At 54.3% G+C, this 20,541-nt stretch overlaps 4 protein-coding genes across 4 annotated transcripts; 1 reads left to right on the top strand and 3 right to left on the bottom strand.

Annotated features, from left to right (window-relative positions):
• Positions 1-151: 151 nt before the first annotated feature.
• On the top strand, positions 152-1,681 carry CRF1 (Copper resistance protein CRF1; the record flags this gene model as incomplete). Its single annotated transcript, XM_032019598.1, has 3 exons — positions 152-227; positions 383-541; positions 630-1,681. 3 exons carry the CDS (start codon positions 152-154, stop codon positions 1,679-1,681), a joined length of 1,287 nt encoding a protein of 428 aa, XP_031883368.1.
• Positions 1,682-5,023: 3,342 nt separating this feature from the next.
• Positions 5,024-7,647, bottom strand: CGGC5_v014831 (putative transcriptional regulatory protein; the record flags this gene model as incomplete). The annotated part of the gene is made up of 6 exons (XM_066153159.1): positions 5,024-5,727; positions 5,785-5,949; positions 6,010-6,353; positions 6,420-6,720; positions 6,776-6,834; positions 6,887-7,647. The coding sequence occupies 6 exons, from the start codon at positions 7,645-7,647 to the stop codon at positions 5,024-5,026; spliced, it is 2,334 nt and encodes a 777-aa protein (XP_066007531.1).
• A 1,810-nt stretch (positions 7,648-9,457) lies between these two features.
• Positions 9,458-15,704, bottom strand: NUP145 (Nucleoporin NUP145; the record flags this gene model as incomplete). The annotated part of the gene is made up of 7 exons (XM_066153158.1): positions 9,458-9,568; positions 9,625-11,108; positions 11,182-11,223; positions 11,275-11,518; positions 11,641-15,329; positions 15,398-15,514; positions 15,596-15,704. 7 exons carry the CDS (start codon positions 15,702-15,704, stop codon positions 9,458-9,460), a joined length of 5,796 nt encoding a protein of 1,931 aa, XP_066007364.1.
• Positions 15,705-17,149: 1,445 nt separating this feature from the next.
• On the bottom strand, positions 17,150-18,992 carry ent1-0 (Epsin-1; the record flags this gene model as incomplete). Its single annotated transcript, XM_032019603.1, has 4 exons — positions 17,150-18,444; positions 18,505-18,725; positions 18,779-18,848; positions 18,920-18,992. 4 exons carry the CDS (start codon positions 18,990-18,992, stop codon positions 17,150-17,152), a joined length of 1,659 nt encoding a protein of 552 aa, XP_031883291.1.
• Positions 18,993-20,541: the final 1,549 nt, after the last annotated feature.

The raw sequence follows: 20,541 nt of genomic DNA, 5'->3' as shown, positions 1-20,541 counted from the left end.
GTGTGTGTGTGTTTCTTTTTGGCACCGACCGACCGCCTGGCCGATCGTCTCGATCCCTCCTTCTCGCTTTCCTGTGGCGGGGAACTTGGATTCATTTTCTTTTCCCTCTTTCCTCCCAACCTATTCGCGACTTGTGCTGCAGTTGCCCGTCATGATTATTGACGGGGAGAAGTATGCCTGTGAGGCTTGCGTTCGGGGTCACCGTGTGAGCAACTGCCAACACTCCGGTAAGTCGGCATGTTTTACCTTCGTCTCGACTTTCATGTTATTGTGCTACCACACGACTCTACCATGGTTGTCGCTGTCCTGGTTGTCACTTTTGCGATTGAGTCTCAGCCTAGCAAAAAACACCAAATATGAGTGACTAACCAGCCGCTTGCAGATCGTCCCCTTCAGCACATCAACAAAAAGGGACGCCCCGTCTCCCAATGCCAACACTGCCGCTCGATGCGCAAGTCGCGCGCTGCCCATGTTAAATGCGACTGCGGCGAAAAGACGAGCAAGTGTACTCACTTGCAGCCGACTCTTGACGGCCACCGAGGTAAGTCAAGCTCATCACGGCGGTCCTCCACAACACGGACTACCACAATGAACCTCGTCTAACTTGTTCGGTTTCCCCCATTACGTAGAGACTTGTTGTTGCAACCATGGTGGTCGTTGCACTTGCAGCCACAAAAAGGAGCCTGGTCTCGACACCGTTCCCGAGTCCGACTCCGATAAAGACGCAACAGCTCCTCGACCAAAGCCGCCAATCCGCAGACGCCGAGCCAATACTGTTCACTCAGACGGCATGCTCACTTTTGATGAGAATGGACACCACAAACCCGCACACAAGCACAACAAGGCATCCCAGAAATGCGGGCCGTACCAACTGAATCGTGTAAACTCACTGCACAGCACCAGCAGCCTGGGAAGTCACTCGCCTGAGCATGTTGGTGACAGCCTCAAAGACGCGGCCTCCACTCGCTCTGGTCCTGTTCGTCAGCAACGGCTTGTTAAATCTGAGGCTGCGTCGCCGCTCATGAGAGGCTCTTCCAGCTTCCAGCAGCTCAACAACCAACTCCCTCCCCTGGACTTGTCCGCCATCGAATACCCGCAATACCAACCGAACGGTACTTTCGACCTATTTGGGAGCTCTGGCGATGGGCCCATCTTTAGCGCTGGCCTGAGCACCGCGTCTGTGGATTGGAGCCACATTGATCTGGCTGACAAGACGGACAAGTTCGCACCCTCTAGCTACAGCCAAGCAGGCGCTCAAAGCTTCAACGGAATGTTCGATTTCCCTACCGGATCTGAGCCAGCACCGACGCTCGCAGCAACAACATCGACGTCGGGTGAAGTATCCGAGGTAGAGGATAACCTCATGCCAGGCGACAGCAGCGACTACGACGGATACGGGACCGGCAGCAACAGTTTCATTCATCCTGCCAGTGGCAGCTATCTCACAAATGGCACGGGCACTGATCTGACCGCCATTGACTATAACAGCTTCCTCAAGTCATCCAAGTTCATTGGAGCGGCTTCATCCTTTGATGATAGCGGGCCCGTTGCTGGTGGCTCTGTCACTTTCGATGATGATCCCGTCTTCTGGGGCCAACACTTCGACGACGGCATTGCCACATACACCGAATCACCCGACGGCATGCCGGCGTTCAACCCTGAGTCTTGGACAATGCAATAAGGCGTTTGATATGAGCAATGTTGCGAAGCGTACACGCCCATGATATCCGGCCCAACGATTTTAGACGGCAAGCACAGGCGCAAGGGATTCGAGCATAGGCGGGACAGGATCTCGAGGAGGGCGGCGCAATCGTGTGGTCATCCATGAGTCCGCTCGATCTCTCGCGGGAGTCGGCGTAGCACAACCTTTTCCCTTTTCCCCCCCTTATACATCTTGGCAGCATACTACGGGGGTTTTCTTATTTTATACTTGGTTTCGGCATTAAAAACAAAAAAGAAGGGGGTCGGCTCACAAAAAAGAGGGTGTCTTACATCTCGACATTATCATCTTCAATGGACATGGCGTCTGGCACACGGGGAGCATTTTGCTGAGGCTAAAGGCGTGGTTGATTGGAATACAGACATCGATGAATGATGAACGGCAGCGGCCTCTGCTCAACCTAGTCAACAAGCCGGGTTTCGCAGGGGTTGTCTCATTTCATAATGACAGTTATGTATCTTTCTTATTGCGCAGGGAATGATTGTATATAGGAAGGCTCAGGCGACATAGAATCCTCAAAAGGCTTGAATGTAGTGCGTAGAGAGGACAGGCGCAAACGCGATCCATACACAGACACAGACGCGCGCGAGCGCGCACAGCGTGGACGACGTCTTGGAGCTGTCGACCTCTAGTACAGTGACAGTTCAAGGACATGGCAGTGAGAACAGCTCCATGGCCGCTAATCAGGACGGGATGCCATGCGATTGAAGAAAGAGACATGACGGATGACGACTGCAGCGAGATGAGAGAGGGGCAGACGCCAGAACAACGAAATGAACCAAGCTACGTAGCTTCGACGAAGCCCCACCTGATCAGATAAAAGGCCCTGCAACGGCGATTGAGTTATGCGGGATTGTATTTTCTGCTCAAGGGGTTTTAGACGAGGGTTTGCTGGCCTCGTGAATCTCGGTGAGTTGAGAGCAATCTGGCAGGCTCTGACCAGTGGTGAATCGATCCAACCCGTGCAGCAGGGCAGCTTAGAGGACATGAACAAGAATGTCACATCCTATGCCAAAGCTACCTTATTGCCTGCCTACCTCCCTAGTGTACTCCGAACAGCCAGGTAGATGCTGCGCATGCACAGCGACAGGGAAGGCCAGACAAGGTGTGTATCCGTACGTGAGCTCTTCGTAGGTACTCGACAGGACAGGACTGCTGTCGAACGGCGATGTAACCTCAGGCATGAGGGCAGAGTTTGACAGTCAGAGAAGGCATGCAATAGAGTGCAGGCAGGTTACTGACTAGGGCTCACGAACCTAGGGCCCTCATGGGGCTCTCTGGATGGTGGTTTCTGCACGTTCCTGCATATCATCGGCTTGTGTCGCCTCGCCATCGGCCACTCGCTGTCCAGTCACTGTCACTGTCACTGTCGAGTAAACCGCCGTGACGAAGTCCTGCAAGGTCGGATATGAGGCCGGGCTGGTCGGTCTTGGTAGCCTGGAGAGACGCAAGACCTACCTCAACACACGTCACGTACCGCATCTTACTACCTTACCCTAGGCACCTTGCCTTACCTACCGACCCGGGTACACAAGACAGGCAGGTCGCAGGCAGGCAAGTAAGTTGCTGTGGGTGGTGCACCGTGCATGTGTGTTTGGTACTTGGTGGGTATCCATCTGTATCCACAGGTACGGCGAGCAGTGCCTCTTGCGGGAAGGGCACCTGGGCGCCAGGGTTTGGCAGGGCACCCAGCGGCATTTCGCCCTCCGTTGAGTTGTGGGTAGTGGAGTGTGGCAGTCTGTCGGTCGGCCCCCCCCACTGACAACGTTTCCTGCCAGCCACCTCCGATGCGTCCGTGCACGATGGTCGCTGCTGCTCCGAGATCCGGAGATGTCTGGTCTTGTCGTGGGAGATACTACTTGCGTAGCACTCTACGATCTTAAGCAGCAAGGGAAGAAGCATCAGAACAGGATGGCGGCCAATGACACAAGCGGTGTGCTTGGTATTAGGTTTAATGTTCGTGCTGGCGCTGGCGCTGGCGCTGGTGATGGGAACGATGATAGAGGCCGGCTCCGTTGTCAACCTCGTGTTGTCTGCCGCCTGCTACTCATTGCTGTTGTGACCCGGCTTCTGATTGTCGGGACGATGATGTGATGGTGTTAGGTAGTGTGTGTGCGTGTGTCATCGAGTATTGTCAGCCCCGGCGCGGCTCTCGGCGCATCTCCCACGTTTAGGGACATGGTGGCCATGTTCAAAAGCCAACTGGAGCTGGAGTCTGGGGAGGGGGGCTGTGCAAATCTCCGCTGGAGGAGCTGATCTCCGTTACTCGGGTCGCGTTTGACAAGGTCACTCTCTCCGACGGCGACAGGGCGACTGAATCGCGCCTACATGGCATCCGCACTGGAGTCTGGAAATCGTCAGGCGCAAGACGACAGCTCCCAGTCATGACTCCAAAGCGACAAGGACCACCGATCGATCCGTTGATTTCAGTCGCTGCCGTCGCCTCTGAATATCCCTCCTCAGTGTTCTCGCCCCCGCAAACTGGATTCCAAGGGGCACCTGAACAGCCGGCCGGATAAAACGGAATAAGAAATCAGGCCGTGGCATTCCCATAGTCGATAGCACATGTGGCTGTGTGCGCGTGAAGGCCGTCACCGCACGTCGCCCTGCGTCTGAGAATGTGCAGTAAGACCGCACAACTGGTACCAGCAGCTTCGCGCTTGAGAACCAAACCCCAGAGCCAGGCATATCTTACAAAAAGTTGCTACACTGCTTGCTAGTCTCAGAGACCACGAAAAGCATCCTTGTTGGTCGACTCCATATGCCCTGCCATCTGGCGCGTCAAATTCTCCGCGGCCACCCACTTACTTACCCGCCAACTTGTTGACCGTGATGCCTAATTTCACATGATACGCCGAGGACACGAAGTAGCTTTGCATGCTATCACGCAACTATACTGTCGGCGACGGGAGAATAACTACCAGACTTCGAGGGCAAGCGCGTGTGCCCGCGACATCACTCACTCGTGACATTTTGATGGTTTATGTATACAACTGGAGACGGCGAGAACAAACGCAAGGTTCGATCTGGTAGTAAAGCACTGTCCATTACTTTTTATATTAATACAAATATCGATCCACCTAGGCGGTCAATATTGTCGCCCCTTATCCTCCCGTCCTTCGCGGACAGATTGCCTGTGTTAAACCGCAGTGATACCGGCCTCGGGCGCAGTGGCGCTGCCATCGGTGCTTACCTCTTTCGTTCGTTTTCGTCGCCAATCCTTCGCCTGGATCACTGAAACCAAGCGTCGATATATTCAGCCAGGTTGTTGTATTCCATCGGCACGGCGCGACAAGCTTGCTCCTAAGCTGCCTGTTGTGCTGCGCGGACGACATTAAGGTAGCCGGTGAGGAGTACAGGCCGGGGATCGAATCCCATATCCTCGTAGTTTGGAGCCGTGCGATAAGCCGGAGGCTCCTCTGTCTTTTCCACAGCTGCCGAGGAAAGGGTGGCCAGATCAGCCAAATGTTGAAGCCCTTGGCTGGCAGCTGTTTCCATTGCCGATGGGACAGAAGCTGCAGTGGTACTTGCGGTTGTTGATGGCCGCAAGTGGTCGGCGATCTTGTCCCTGACGAGACCATCAAACACAGATGTCGGAAGAGATGAGTCTCGAAAGTCGCCCAGCAGACGAGTCGCCTCCTCCTTTGTCTTGTCCACCTTTGCCAACTCAACCAGTATCAGTACTGTGAGTACTGTGAAGTGATGGTGAAGAGGTGTGACGAGCTGCGACTGTCCAAGCAAGAGACTAATTGTTTCTTGGCAGGGCCACAGAGCGTCCGCTGACTTAGCGGATGGGTTGAGCAGATATGCCAGCAGCCGGCAGTGCCAGTAGACAAGATGAATTACAGGATACGTGCCTGCCTCGATGTGAGGCGGCAAATCCTCACGGAAATCCTCAACCCATGCGTCCATGAACGAACCAATCATTCGGTCTCCGAATGATGGGTTCAATGGTTCTTGAAAGTTTGCAATCATCACTGAGGCACGGCCCAGGAACTTAGAGGCCCCTGCAAGAATGTCAGCGTCTTTGGTCAATTTTCGAGCTTTGTTATGAGCGAACATACGGATCAAAAGAAGCGGCACCTCGCCCACAGTTGCTTTTAGGCCAGGGATCACCACAACACTCTCGTCCCTAATCAAACAAGGAACTGCTGTTCCCACTGCGTGCCATCGATCAAGAAGGACAAGTGACCACCAAATTCTGACTCGGAGTTGGCTGTCCGTGTCTACTCCAAACTCAGCTTCGGATGGCTCCAACTTGGACTGGTACAGTTTCAGAGCATTGGCACCTGCTACTGCTCTACCTAGGAGCGACTCCTTCGGCGCACCGATGGAACCCAGTTGCCGATTGTCCGCTTCAATGATCATGAGGAGCAGTGTTTGGAGGAAGACGATGTTAGCTGCAGGACTGCGCGAGGCCGAGTCGCCGGCCTCCCATTCAACAAGCAGGGTGTGGGCAAGCCGGACATCGCCTGGATTTCCAGATTGAAAAGTCGGGTACGAGTGCATGGTACCGGAAAGAGCTTCGACAAACGCTTCGCGAAGAAGGCCAGGACACTGTGCCAGGTAATCCTGGATGAGAGCTCTGCTACTTGGGAGGATTGGAAGATAAGGATGGATGATGTTGATGTACCTAAGATTCGAGATCAGTAACGGAAACCACAAATCCAAGGCCTTCTGGCGGCGACAGAAAACTCACCCATCAAATACGGCATCATCTACGTCGCGCGGCTGATCAATGTCGGGCAAGTCGGCAACAGGACCGTCCATCGGAGCCACCGGCGGCCGCGGCTGCATGTCATTCTTAATGGGTAGGGGCTGGGGAGCCAGGCCATTGGTGGAAAAGGGAGAGGACTGGTATTTGTCGGACGGAGTTGCCATAGGTTGAAGAGGACGATGCTCAGCACCCCAGGCAGTCTGTCTCGTGGGTGCTGGAGTGGACAAGTCCGCACTGGATATACTCGAGAAGGGCCGCTTCCGGCTGGCATCTTCGCCAGGACCTGCAAATATTAGTTAGTTACAGTGGCATTTGCTATCGAAACCTCGCAAACTTACTTTGAATCTCCAGCTTGCCCTCAATACTGTTGATTCTGTCGGCTAACTCTTTGATATAGCTAATCACATCCAGTCAGCGACAGCTCAGAGGTTAATGCCAACTAAACTTACCCCTTGCTAGGACCGCGTTTCTGAGGGACACGGCTGAACAAGCAACGAATTCCCGACCGTTTGCAGTTGGAGCATGGGTTGTCTCCAGAGTCCGACTGGGCATCACACTTAACTTTCTTTCTCCTACATTCGTCGCAAGCACGAGACACTTTGGATCGCTTCCTTGGCGGAGTGCTGTCTCCCAGAGCATAGGTCTGGGATAGGTGGTGGTGATCCATTGGAACAGGAACAGAAACATGCTGAGGAAGGGAGTCCGGCAAGGTTTCCTCGGGCACATAGGGTCGGGGAGGAGGCTGGTGCTGAGGCTGCTCAGGGTGTGGCATGATGCTCCGCAGATTGGGGTCTTCGACATTCATGCTAGGATCTGTGACGTGCATCATGGGCTCGGCAGCCAGATCCTGGCCGAGCTGAGCAGCCAGCTGCAGCTCTTCGACGCTGGCGGAGTGAGGCGGCTGTTGCTGGGACGTGGGCGGGGGAGGAGGTTCCTGTTGAGAATCGTCTCTGGCAGCTGAGTGATAGTATGGGCCGGCATCCTGAGCATCGACCGTGGGTGATGGATAGCTCTGCATTCTCTCCTCCGGGATGCGACCATCAGTCATCCCATCCTCTGGCATACGATCATCTTGCATTCGATCCTCTGGCATGCGCTCTTCCGACACATGGTCCTCTGGAATCCTTCCCTCTGTGGCAAGACCCTCATCCTGAAGCGTTTGCGTGTGGAGTCTTTCCTCCTCTGTCTCGCCTTCCCGAATTGAGCTCATGGCAACTTGTATTCGATTGTAGCGCTTGATCTGTGGTTGATGGGGCTTCCGCGGAGAGCGGCGCTGACAAGCGTTATAGGGCGCTCGTCGGTATCGCGCGTATGATGCGACAATGGACGCAGACGCGCAGGCTCCAGATCAAAAATCGAAAGACTCGTGTGTCAAAAGGCAACTCGGGTTTGCGCATCCACAAACACGTCGGCAGTCCGTTGCGGGACGACGCGTCGAGTCCTGGAGGGCAGGGCGACTTCAATTGATGTTCTCTGCAGAAATTTACATGCTTTAGTACAGGTTTCTTCCGAGGTGCGCTTGGCACTCTTCCTCTGTCTGCGCTTGTAATTTCATTTCTGTTTTTCTGTCCCGCGACAGCTACACGTCCAGGTCCAACTCCGGCTTGAAGCTCGATCAAGCCATGAAGGTGAACGGTTGGACGCGTTGTTGTTGACGCGGTCGAAACATTGCGACAAAAATGGGCATCTCTGCAGCATCCATCTCCAGGCAAGGTGCAATGCAGACGGAACAACAGCTTGGCGGCAATGCGCGTGGGGGTTGGCAAGTAATTGGGCTGACTGACCTCTGCTCTCTTCCAGAAAATAAATAATCCGACGCGGACTTCGTGATGGATCTGCTTAGAGGACGATCTGGTGGACGGAAGAGGAAGAACCAGGCTGCCGATAGAGGTTGGAAAGGCGTTGATTGATCCGGGGACACGCTGGAGTTTTTGACCTTGGGACCATGGGGACCTCAGTCGGCTCAAGGTTTCGGGGGAACTCCACGTGGGGCGCCACCAGTGTCAGGGCTACCTACCTTGCTCCTCAGCTATTGTACACAACGTCACGGGCTGGGAGAAATTTTTTCGGAGACCGGGCACCTAGAACTCCTTCGATTATGTCAGACATCAAGGACGAGCTTGAGCTCGAGCTCGGGCCACATTAGCTGGCTCAGCATCGTATCTTCGTGCCTGGGAATGGTCTGACTTATTAGTCTTCAGCGACATCAAGGGCTTCGGGACATACAATTTGCCCAGATGCCGGCATGGTGGTGGTACAGCCCAAGAACTGGCCGACAGGGCTAGTCTATCTCACGGCGCCAGTCCACTGCCGTTCACTTAGCGAACCGCAGCGACAGACGATAACACAAAAGACAGCAGGGCTTCCTGAAGTTCAGGTGCAAGACACGGCATTACCGAGTCCTTTGGTCAAAATCACTCCCATTTTTGAGAGCGTCCATCCGGCGAGAGGCCAATGCGGTCTTTTTGCCGCCCGGCATCTTAAACCAGGCGCTTTCATCATTCCTTACCTCGGAACGGTCCATCCAGACTCGCCATCCAAGTCCGACTACGATCTATGGCTGGACAGGGACGCCGAGATTGCCGTTGACGCCAGCACGGGCGGCAATGAGGCCAGATTCATAAACGACTACCGAGGCATTGCCCAGCGACCAAATGCCGAGTTTCGTGAGGTCTGGTGTCACAGGTTCAAGCAAAGATGTATGGCTGTGTTTGTGCTGTCCGAAGGGAAGAATGGCCGCGGGAAAGGCGGTATTGGCAAAGGCGATGAGATTCTTGTGAGCTACGGAAAAGGCTTCTGGGGTCATCGGAAAGAAGAAGAGTGACAGTAAGAAACAACGGCAACTTATATCCGTATGTTGATTGAATGTTCTAATACAAATTATGCTCTGGAATCAGAGCGTGGATACTAAGACAACACAAAAACACATGAATGCCCGTGAAACTTCTCGTAGGGCAGTCGAAATACCATGCCGCTCGCCATACCCAGTGAACCATGTCTCAAACCCCATCCACAATGCATCATCTGCCCCCCGCCATTAAGCCTCGGTAGTAGGAAAGGCTCATGTTAAGCGCATGCTTGAGATGGGCGTCTTCAGTGAGGGGAAGGCTCAATACTCGAGTGACATTATCCTGCAACATGTTAGCCCGGCCATTGATACAAGACTGATTTTAGAGAGAGATCTTACCTGATCATGTCTCGGTACTTCCGCCGTCACCTTAGCCACGAGTGAACCCATCTCAGAGATTGCTGCCAGACTGGTTATATTTCCACTCTCGGCACTCTCTCGCAGAGCTGGCAGGCCGGACAGAAGCCTATCGAGCACCTGTATGGAAATTTGCTGCCGTTGCTTCCGGCGGCTCACAAGCTCCAAAAAGGCCTTGTAGACCTCACCTCCGAGGGTCCAACCAGGAATGACATGGTCGTGGCCTTCGAAACGGGAGAGAGTAACCGCCAGCTCGTCGTAATCGCGGCTGACAACCGCCGATGGCGCGACCTGGTGAACGAGCACATTGTGTGCCTCTGGGTACGAACCGGCTCGGAGTAGACAATGTACTTCGGCTGCCGCGTCTTTCTTGACAGCTCTCATATACAGGGCTTGAGCTTCCCAGATCCAAGAAGTCGGTATCTTGAGTGTCTGCGTAAGAGTTGTGAAATTGCTCCCCGTCTCGGATCCCAGTAGGGCCGCATGCCGACAAAGATTCTCCTGCACAGCCTTCGCTCGCATGTCTGGGTTGTCGAGATGTAGCAAGACAAACGTGGCTTCCAGCCAGCTTCCTTCGCTGACGAGCTGGTCGGCAAAAGCGATGGTCGAAGCATCGGCCTTCTCAGACGCGTTGTGGCCGTAGGATACCTTATTTGTGGATAGCAGGGCGCGACTGAGCTGCCAAGACAGCCGAATGTCTAGAGGCGACAGCTGACTATTCTCCGGTCGCAGTACAGCTTCCAAGTCAGTCTCGGCATCTGAATACAGCTTCAGGAGACCCCACAGAAGGTCCTCGCGAGCTTCTGAATGTCGATCGTTCCAGAGTGCCGGTATGCCTTGTTCAAGATACCATGTCTGAGGACGCTGTTCTCTGTCTTGAGTTATGTCTTCCCGGAACAGACGAACAGCTGCCGAAAGGTGATCATTGCGTGAAATAGAATACCAGAGCCTGAGCCCAAAGGCCTGCTTCCAATCTAGGCCAAAACGCTGTGAGATGATGAACGACTCAATGCGGTCTTCGAGAGGTACTGCTTTCTTTCCCTCGCACACGCCTGAATTGCCGCTCAGCAATTCATAAATGGCGCGTAGGGGGTCGGCAAACTCGGAAAGAAAGTTGGCGTCTTGCCACTCATTAATTTGTTCGCGCATGTCCTTTTTAGCCTGATCATTGCTGCCAATCAGCGAGACCAAGGTTGCGAGGCGAAAGTTGTTCCCATCCAAGAGGTACTTGCACGCGTCTTGGATGCGGTGCCCTGACAAAGCTGCAATGGCCTTCTCTTCGCTAGACCTTGCAAGCGCAACCGATCGAGATGATGCAGAATTAACGAGCGCCGCCCAAAACTTGGACAAACGACTCTTTCGAGATTCGTTCCCCAGATCTTCATCGGCAGAGGCGGGTCCGTCGAAAAGAATGCTGGCGAGCTCCCAAACCAACCTTTCATGTGCGTTGGCAGGGCTGGTGGTGTCTTGGTCGTGGAAAAGAGACATGAGGGTATCGGCATGTAGAGTCGTTCCGGGTACGCCCCCAGTGAGCTCTACTTGCGTCATCTTCAACTGATTCTTGAGAGCCTTTGCAGAAGCCTGGGACCAGTTAGCTCCATGAACCATGCCATTATCTCGTTCCCCTTTGACTTGCCTCATTGGAGAATTTGGCCGCCTCAATAAATCGTCCTCGTGCTTGAACAACGTTCCTCGTCAACATGAGATCATCCGTCTTGGTGCGCCTGGATGGTGCACCAAGAGGCTCGCGAGTCGTTGCAAAGATCAGAGTTCCATCTGGTCCCCAGCTTGGTCTCATGGCGTTATGGAAGGAGCGATCGGCTTCACTCATATTGGACTGGTCAGCAAAGGACTTGGTCTGTCGTTCATAGGGCCACTAGACGAAAATTTGCCTCAGTAAGATCTCAAAATTAATTACACAAAGCCGCCTGGTATTCTGGCCCGAACGGCGAACAACGAATGAGAGGGGGGTCCCTAGACCATGAAGTATTCACCAACCTGAACAAATCCTCCCGAGGGCGCGGCGGTGGGAGCCTTGGCCTTCTCAAACAGCGAGTTCATCAAATCGATGCTCGTCGCAAAACCGCGTCCGTCTGACACAACACGCCCCTTTTGGCCCATCTCTGTTTCTGCCGCGTGCGATCGCGATGCTATCTCATTCACACTTCGCAAGAACGTTCGGTCTCTCTTCTGAGGGCTAACGGATCTTTGCAGCATATTCATCCATTCGTCTCCTCCGGCAACTTGCAGCTTGATAGGAGTGGCTGAACCCTTCAGCGCTCGCATTCTGGCTCGCAGAATGCCTCCGGGAGTTTCGCTGGCTGGGGCAACCATGTCACCATCTGGCGAGTCAATTGTCTGCTGCGCAGCAAGATGGCGTCTGAAGTGAGTTCCCGCCGTATCCTCTTCCTCAGACATGCCATATTCGACATCATGCTCGTCAACCGGTTCATCTTCCGTTGAGAGAACCAGAGCGTTCGAGGTCGAACCCGCGAAGCTATCTTCTAAAAAAGACTGGGGTTGGAACGGACGTGTGAGATCATCATGCTCCTCTCCCGTGTACTCTTCATCCCTCTCTTCAAAAGCACCAGGGAGAGCGCGTCGTTTGTTTCTGCGAAAGTCGATTGTGTCATTCTCCCCAGGGCTTGCCTCGGAGTCACGAGAACGTAGCTGGGGAAGGGCGCCGTGCCTTTGGTTGTCGCGAACCAAGACATCATCCGACTGTTCGGGTTCTTCTTCGTCCTCGTCGTAGTCCAGACCGTACGTAGTGAAGTGCTCGACCGAGAATTTCCAAACGCCAGTATCGGGGTTGTACTCTTCGAAAGCGGTGTTCTCAATGCGCCTGAGACGTTCGACATGCTTGGCAACTCGCTTGACATCATGGCCAGGGCGCTTCTCTCTACCCCGTGGCCAGGACTGCTCCAAGGAGATCAGAGCAGGCACATTCAAGCCCTTGCCAACAGGAGGTTTCTTGGCGGCGATAGGATATACAGTCGCAGAGCGGGTTTCGAGAATGACGATCCCTCCGAATATTTCATCGAGGTCAATGTTGGTCAAATCAACCTCGGGTTTGAACTTCACAGATCCAACGTTATCTCTTCCCACGGTGAAGCTTCCAACTCTCTGCCGCTGCGTTCTAGTCATGCCAGCGATAGTCTCTTTGGTAGGACTCATCCAGTATGAGCCAGGGGCCTTATCGAGACCATCGTTTGCCACTTCCGGTATCTGAGACGAAACGTCTTCTTCATGAACGATGGCGAGTTCTTTGCCCTTGACCTGTTCCGGGTCTCCGGTAGGGGGTTTTGATCCGTTGACACTGATGCTAGCAGTAGTCAAGTCTTGGGGAAGAACACTCCTGGGCGTCGAGGCGTTGGTGGGTTCAACGTCGTCAGCCTCCGGAGCCTCCACGTTGCTGGTGTCAAAGCTTACGCGCTTCGACAATTTCCGAGACCCATTGAGTTGATCTGCAGACGGCTTGTCCTTGGTCGGCGTAGAGAATAGGTCACTACGCATGTCTTTGTTGATTATCAGCTTCTTGACGCTGCCATTGCTCCCGTAGTAGCGCGGTCCAGAGCTAGCCGAGAAAGCGCCAGGCGCGAGGATGCTATCTTCAGCATTGAAGCTTCTCCTCAGGTTGCTAGTCGACACGCTCTTGCTTAAGCTTCGATTGAGGCTCGACGACCCCAACAGGCTGCGGCTGGCTCCTCCCGGAGTGCTAGCGGCGCTGGATGGGCTACCGCCAGGAGTGCCGTATGTGCTGTATGAGAATCCGAACCCACGCTTCTGAGGGGTGACAAAGCGGGCAGCGGAGGCAGGGTTGAGTTTGTACATCGGAAGGATGGAGCTGCGTCTCGGCTTTGACTTGTTAGACAGGGGCGTGGCCAACGGTCCTGGGTTAGGCGTCTCAGCACCTGAGAGATTGGAGAACAAGGACGGCGACCCGAAGGCCGAAACATCAGTGATGTTGGCTGTCAGCGACTGAGGGCCTGAGTTGATTCCTTGAGTATTGCCCATGATGGAGCCACCGAGAATAGAGCCTTGGTGCTGCTGCTGTGCGTTATTGCCGCCAAACAAAGAGCCTTGCTGTTGGGTGTTCTGTCCACCAAACAAGCTGTTGCCAGCGGGCTGTGAAGTACCAAACAGACCGGGCTTTGCCTGGTTCTGACCGGCGGCACCGAACAGAGAAGATTGGCCTGTCTGTTGCGCCTGGGGATTTGTGCCCATACCGCCAAACAGACCCCCGCCAGCGTTCGTGCCTTGACTTGCCGCATTGGATCCAAACAGACCACCGGTAGCAGCGGGTTTGGATCCAAAGAGACCGCCACTTGAGTTGTTCGTGCCTGCTCCGCCGAAGGAGTTGTTAGGGGCGCCTCCACCGCCAAAGAGTCCGCCGGTAGTCGACGTTCCACCTCCTCCGAAAAGACCACCGCCGCCCGTGGCCGGCTTTTGCTGGTTGCCGAAAAGAGACGAGCCCGCTTGCTGCTGATTCTGCGCGCCAAACCCACCTCCGCCAAAGACTGATCCAGTTCCTTGCTGCTGACTTTGGGCTTGATTGTTGCCAAAAAGTCCAGTTCCATTGGACTGGCCAGCGTTGCCGAATAACCCGCCGCTAGTGCCCGTATTATTGGTGGTGGTGTTGTTCGAACCAAATGCGCTGGTCGTGTTACTCGCTCCGAATCCACCGGTCGTGGCCCCGGTGTTGCCGAAACTAAAGCCGCCGGGTTTGGCTTGGTTCGCAGCGGTATTGTTCGATCCAAAGAGTCCTCCTCCGGTAGCATTATTGTTAGTGGACCCGAATCCACTGGTCGTGTTTGTGGTACCGAATCCACCCCCCGAACTTGTGCCAAACAGCCCGCCCGACTGAGCGGGCTGAGATGTTGTCGTGCTGCCGCCTCCGAACAGGCCTCCAGTAGCTGGCTTGGGCTGGTTGCCGAACAGACCGCCTCCGGATCCGAACCCTCCAGCGGAACCACCGCCGAAACCGGTGGTCGTGGCCGTCGTCGCACTCGTGTTGTTGTTGGCACCGCCGAACAAGCCACCTCCGGTCGAAGCACCCGATCCAAAACCTGCAGACTGCTGGTTTGTCGCACCAAAGCCAGTGCTGCCAAAGTTGGAAACACCAAAGGCGCCTGCTCCGCTGGCATTACCATGACGGCGTCCCTGTGCGTAGTCAGCCAGTCTCAGCTCTTCCGCAGACCATTTCTTGTACGGTTCTTGGAAGAGAATGTTTTGGAACGCGTTTGACTGATTTCCGGCTCCGGCAGTTTCCTTTTCCTGGTGCGCTTGGAACGGTGTGATGGCCGTGCCAGGAGGGTCGCCAACATTTGAACCGATGCCCGGGTTTAGAGATGCGCCAAAGCCTCCAGTGGTGGCGGCGTTGCCACCGAAGCCGGTGCCAGAGTTTCCGCCGAACAAGGACGTGGTGCCGGTGGCAGTGGTGGTATTGTTCGTCGTGGAGCCAAAGGCAGGCTTGCTGGCGCCGAACAAATTTCCGCCAGATCCTCCAAAGGGAGATGACGTACTTGCAGTTGCATTCCCGCCAAAGCCTCCAAACCCAGAAGAAGGGGTAGTAGTGTTGGTATTATTATTGTTGTTGGAGCCGAAAAGGCCGCCTCCAGTAGACGTAGAAGCTCCGAAAGCAGGTTTTGAGGCTCCGAAGGTTGTGTTGGTGTTAGAACCGAAACCACCTAGGGTAATGGATAATTAGTATACTGCTCAATGCAGATAAAAGGAGCATGTCGGATGTAAAACTCACTTGAAGAGGTGCCACCACCGCCAAAGGCACCAGTAGTGTTGCCAAAAAGGCCACCACTCGTGTTGGTATTGTTGGTAGACCCAAAGGCGCTGTTCGTAGCAGTACCAGATCCAAAGCCTAGTGGGGATGGTTGATTAGTCTGAATGAAGCTTTGCGACAGAATCGCTGGTGGTTGCGACGACGCAAGTTTTGCCTTACCTGTGCTGGTGCTGGTCGCGTTGTTGGCTCCGAAGCCGCCAAAGCCAGTTGACTGTTGGTTGTTGCTCTGGCCAAAGCCGCCAAAGCTGCCGCTGCCAAAGCCAGACATGATGGATGCAGGCTAGCAGCGACTGTTGGTGCTGAGGTTGAGGATGAGGAGAATGAGTGCGAGAACGCGCACTAGGGGATCTGAGTCGCGGACGCAGGTGAAGTCGCCTACAATCAATTATGGACGGTCATGCAGTGCGGTCGGATCGGAAGCGGCCGTCGGTGTTGATGACCGGTGGGCGCGTCGAGCGGATAGATTGGCGACGTGACGTGGGAAGCTGTGGTGTTGTATACAGCTGGTCGAGGAGATTTTTCTCCCTTTGAGTGTCGCGCAAAGGCACGGAACAGAAAGAAGAGGTACGTGGAGAAAAAATGGCTGGGGTGGGTAGAAGGGATGTTACAGCGCGTCGCTTGCAGGAAGGTACTGTATCTAGCCAGAGGGACCGGGGTGGGGCGGCAACCAATCAAACCGGGCAGGGTAAAGAAGAGCTGAGCCGCGATGGAGATGGGTAATCACCTAGAAGCAGCAAAACTACTCTCGATGTCACAGATGAACAGTCAGTTAGAAGAGAGTGGTCGAATACGCAGATTGTTGTCCGTGATGAGTGAGGTGCAAGCAAAGGGATTGCTACTTTTTATGAACTTGGGCGGAATGCCGTCGCCTTCACTGGGCGTTCCGAGTCCTAGGCACGTACTGGCTTAGTAATTTTCGACCATTCAAGTGGAGACCGAGAGCATCCACCTGGCGTAGGTAGCTACTCGACGTTGCTGCCTGAGGACAGCAATGTCCTGTGATTGGGCCAGACAAAAGAGCTTGCCGGCTGAGCCAATAGCAAAGCTGGCAGCGAAGTTCAGGTAGGAGCAGGAGCGATCATGTGCAGCTTCATCCTGCCTCAACTGACCAAAGGTACCTTAGCTATATTTACAATTACACATTACCAGCGACTTCACAGGCCATACGAGCGTGGCATCCAATAGCTCTACAACCGTCACCCTGAATCTCCACAACCTGCATGCATGTTATCTGGCCTGACTCTGCGATTTACTTACAGCAATAACCATTACAGACCGTCCTCTCTCCCCAGTGGGAACCCTTCACTATGCGCACAAGGTATCGCAAAACATGATGACGAGTGGCTGATGACCACGAAAAGATCACTGACCGCAAATCCAGACAGCAGAGAGAGATGGAGAGGGAGAGAGACAGACAGCCAAGCAATAATAAGAGTGATAAATAGCACGGATGTTTGGGATTTTGGCCTCAGAAGGAGGGGATCACACCCCAATAAGAGTAAGAAAATTTATCCCACGCCAAGCCTCTAAGTAAGAGAACGTGTGTAAGATACGATACGATACGAATGATAATCTGATTTTCCTCGTCGCGCTACCTGCAGCCTGTTCTGATAACGCCAATGACACGTAGGCAGCAGTTGCCGGCCGCACATCTTCCTGGCGCACTCCGTACAATCGACCCGAAAGCAGAAAAGAAGAAAAAGACAAATGGGACTAAAATTGTATGAGGTCTTGCGCCTGGGTGTTCTGCTGTTGCGGCCGAGTCGCTGCAAAAGGATTGTTGCTACCATTGATTCCCGCCGGTCCTGTCGCAGCAGGCATCTGAGCGCCATATGATATATTGGGCATACCGGTAAACTGGGATCGAAGGAATGGATTGCTTCCCGTCGCTTCCGCTGTCAGGCGATTGGCACCTGCTCCAGCACTATTGACGAATGTCCCAGGCGCTGTGTGTTGTGCTGGGATACGCGTCTGACCCGTGTTGCCGAATGTATCCATGCCATCACCACCAGCAAGCAGTGCATTCAACTTCGCCTCATGCTCCGTCAACTCCTTCTGCGGAGCGCCAAAGGCAGCAGATCCCTGGTTCGGCTGGTTGAAACTGGGCTGTGGTTGGTTGAACGTCGAGAGTGTCTTTTGTTCCGGAAGACTGCCAAGAGATGGCATCGCTGGCATGGGAGGCTGACTTTGAGGCTGCGGGCGACCAAATGACGATGCGAATGGATTGTTCGACCCTGTTTGCATAGGCTTCATGGGGTTCCCCGCCTTCATGGTGCCTGTCGACCAAGGGTTGTTGCTTCCTGGTTGTGCGACAGGCTCTTGAGGAGCAGGGCTTTGAACTTGTGATTGGGCGTAGGGATTGTAGCCTGTCGGCTGAGGCTGGAACCCCTGCATACTCTGTTGTTGCCCGTAAGGGTCCATATTCATGCCCTGTTGTGGCATTCCGAAGCCGCCGCCGTAACCGTTCTGGAATCCAGTCGCTTGCGGTTGCTGGTAGCCCGTATAGGCATTCGGCATGAAGCCTGTGGGCTGCGGCTGCAACTGACTTTGATCGATGGGATTGGCAAAGAAATCAACAGCGCTGCCCTGCTGATAACCTTGGTTGAACCCAGTGTACTGCGGCTGCGTCGATTGCGTCGGTGTGTCGTCGAATAGCAAAGACGCGTTGCTGTCCTCCATCTCTCGCCGACGTCGTTCGTCCTCTTCTTTGCTAAGCTTGATAGCCTTGGCAAGGTCATCGTCCTCGGCTTCGTTCGCAGCGCGGCTCGCGCGTTTTCTACGATCCTCCTCCTCCTGGTGCTTACTGGCCTCAATGGCGAGCCTGTACTCCGTGTCGTCCTCATTGCTTTGACGACGACGAGGCCGCGGCTGCGTGGGTCCCATCTGCTGAGGTGCGAACTCCTCAAGGCCGGTGACGCGAGATTTCCATGACTTGCGGTCACTTCTCTCAGCCCGTAGCCGTTCTTCGTCCAGTATGAGCGCGGTCAGTTCCTTTGCAGCAACACGGACTAGTCCGCCCAGTTAGTCAACGAATACACGGTAGAATCTGCTCAACAAAAGAACCATACCGTTTTGACCAACATCTCTGCCGTCTTCATCAATGTACTGGAACTCGCGCAGTGTCTTAATAATATAGATGCTTTGTCTCGCCCACGTAACGACAAGCTCAGACCCTTCATGCAGGCAATAGTCAAGCACCTTCAGGGCTTTCAAAACGTGTCGCCAATTCTTGCCCTTGTCGTTGAGACGTTTGTCTAGCATATCCATGATCTCGTAAAACTCGGTCGATCTGTAGATAACCATTAATGCGACGGCTGATTCATGGGCAGGGAGAAAACCCACGTGTTGTATGTCAGCTGAGCGATTTCACTCATCTGAGTGCCCGTCGGACCCCATGGATCATTACTGGTGGCTAGACAAAAGATGATAGTTAGCCACTGGCCACAAGTGTACTCAAATGGAATGACGCGGTGTAGGACGCACCTTCTCGGACTTTGACTTGGACACTTGAGTAGCCCTTGGTCACATTTTTGACACTGCGGATGACTTTGGACATTTTGACGGCTGGTTTCTATCGTAATTTGATGGCAGGCAATGGCCAATTAAGCTCGCTTCGTAAACGAGGCAACAGACTGTTGGGCGATATCGGGGCCGTTGGTAGGATGTTCCGGTAAACTATCGGGAGCGTCGGGAGGCCGATGAGAAAGAAGTCGGCAAGATAGCCTTCCGACAGGTTCTAGAGTGCGCAAGTTACCAAGCGCAGTCGGGCGAGAAAGCGCTTGGGCCCAACGCAGGCGAGTCGTCGGCGGACAGACAAGGTCACCTGTATTCGCCGGTGATGTTTGGGTGCTGAAGGCAGCAAGATCGATGCGGTCAGCGAGAACCGCAATATTACAACGTAGCTGAAGACGGAGAGGGGCTGCGGTCGGCAGTTCGTCGACGATAGAGGTTGTGGTTGACGAAATACCTTTTGGGCCGGTCCCACGAGTAATCGAAATGACCGTTGATGGGGCGCTCGGCGTCGCAAACGGGCCTGGTTGCAGAGGCCAAGGCAGTTGTTACTGGACGCCTGTGGGAAATTGAGCACCCTTGTTAGTCGATCACTTGTAACCCGGAAGGAGGTGAACGAGTGAATGATTGAATGGGTCGAGACGCTCAGTCGTGGGAGGGTAGAGGGGGCGGGAAAGAGGCAAGTGGACGAAGAATGGCGGCAAAAGGGCCAGAGGCGATGCCGAATGACACGGCAAGGCGGCTTGACAGGGCAGAGCTTCCTCTCAATCCTGTACAGCACGCAAATCGCGATATGGTAACAACGGTCCGACTTGCCTGTTTTGCTAGGAGTGCCGATGGCCAAAAATCGGGCACAGGCACGATGTTTGGATGTACGGTGTCGGGAAGGTTGGGGTAAGGTGATTACAGATAAGTTGGATAGATGACAGGTCAGGCCAAAAGTCAAGTTTGGTTTGCGAATGGAGAGTGTCACGCCTCTGGCAGTGCCCCAGTATGTGCGGCGAAGGGTGCTGCGTAATGCGACTTGGCGAGCGGAGACACGACTACGCACCAGAGCACCTGTGCTCGCTGCGCCTGTGCCTGCACTCGGCCTGTACCTGCACCTACCGTACCTTACCTACCTCGCACCTCACCAGTACCTTCTCTGCATAGGTACAGCAACCTGTGGGAATGGGCTCTTGGAATCAATCAAACGGCACTGCGCGCCCCCGAGAGCTGGCGCCTAAACGCACAAGCATCCCGACGACCATCACCGTCGCGCCCAAAGACGTCTTGATTAACCTCTAGGGTCTTGAGTAAGAAACCCGTATGGCGAGGTGAACATCCTGACTATGGCTTTTAGCATCGGATAGGTGCCCAAGGTATGCTGGCTCTGAGCTGGCCAAATACGCACCTATGGCTGGCTGATGAGGTCACTGCTACCTTACCTTACGGTCCTCACCCTAGGTAGGGCCTTAGCTACGTACTTTACTGGGCTATGGGTTCCATCATTGTAAGGTACCTACCTCAGGAGGAGTGTAGGTGCCTTAAGGTTGTATGTGGATACGATGGTTACCTAAGTGCCCAAGGCATATCAAGGTGCCTAAGGCACCTAC

The sequence above is a fragment of the Colletotrichum fructicola genome (assembly GCF_000319635.2).
Source record: "Colletotrichum fructicola Nara gc5 chromosome Unknown KSG_Nara_v1_contig09, whole genome shotgun sequence".
Classification (NCBI taxonomy): Eukaryota; Fungi; Ascomycota; class Sordariomycetes; order Glomerellales; family Glomerellaceae; genus Colletotrichum; species Colletotrichum fructicola.
Note: the sequence above shows the minus strand (reverse complement) of the source record. Positions and strands in the feature narration are given on the sequence as shown.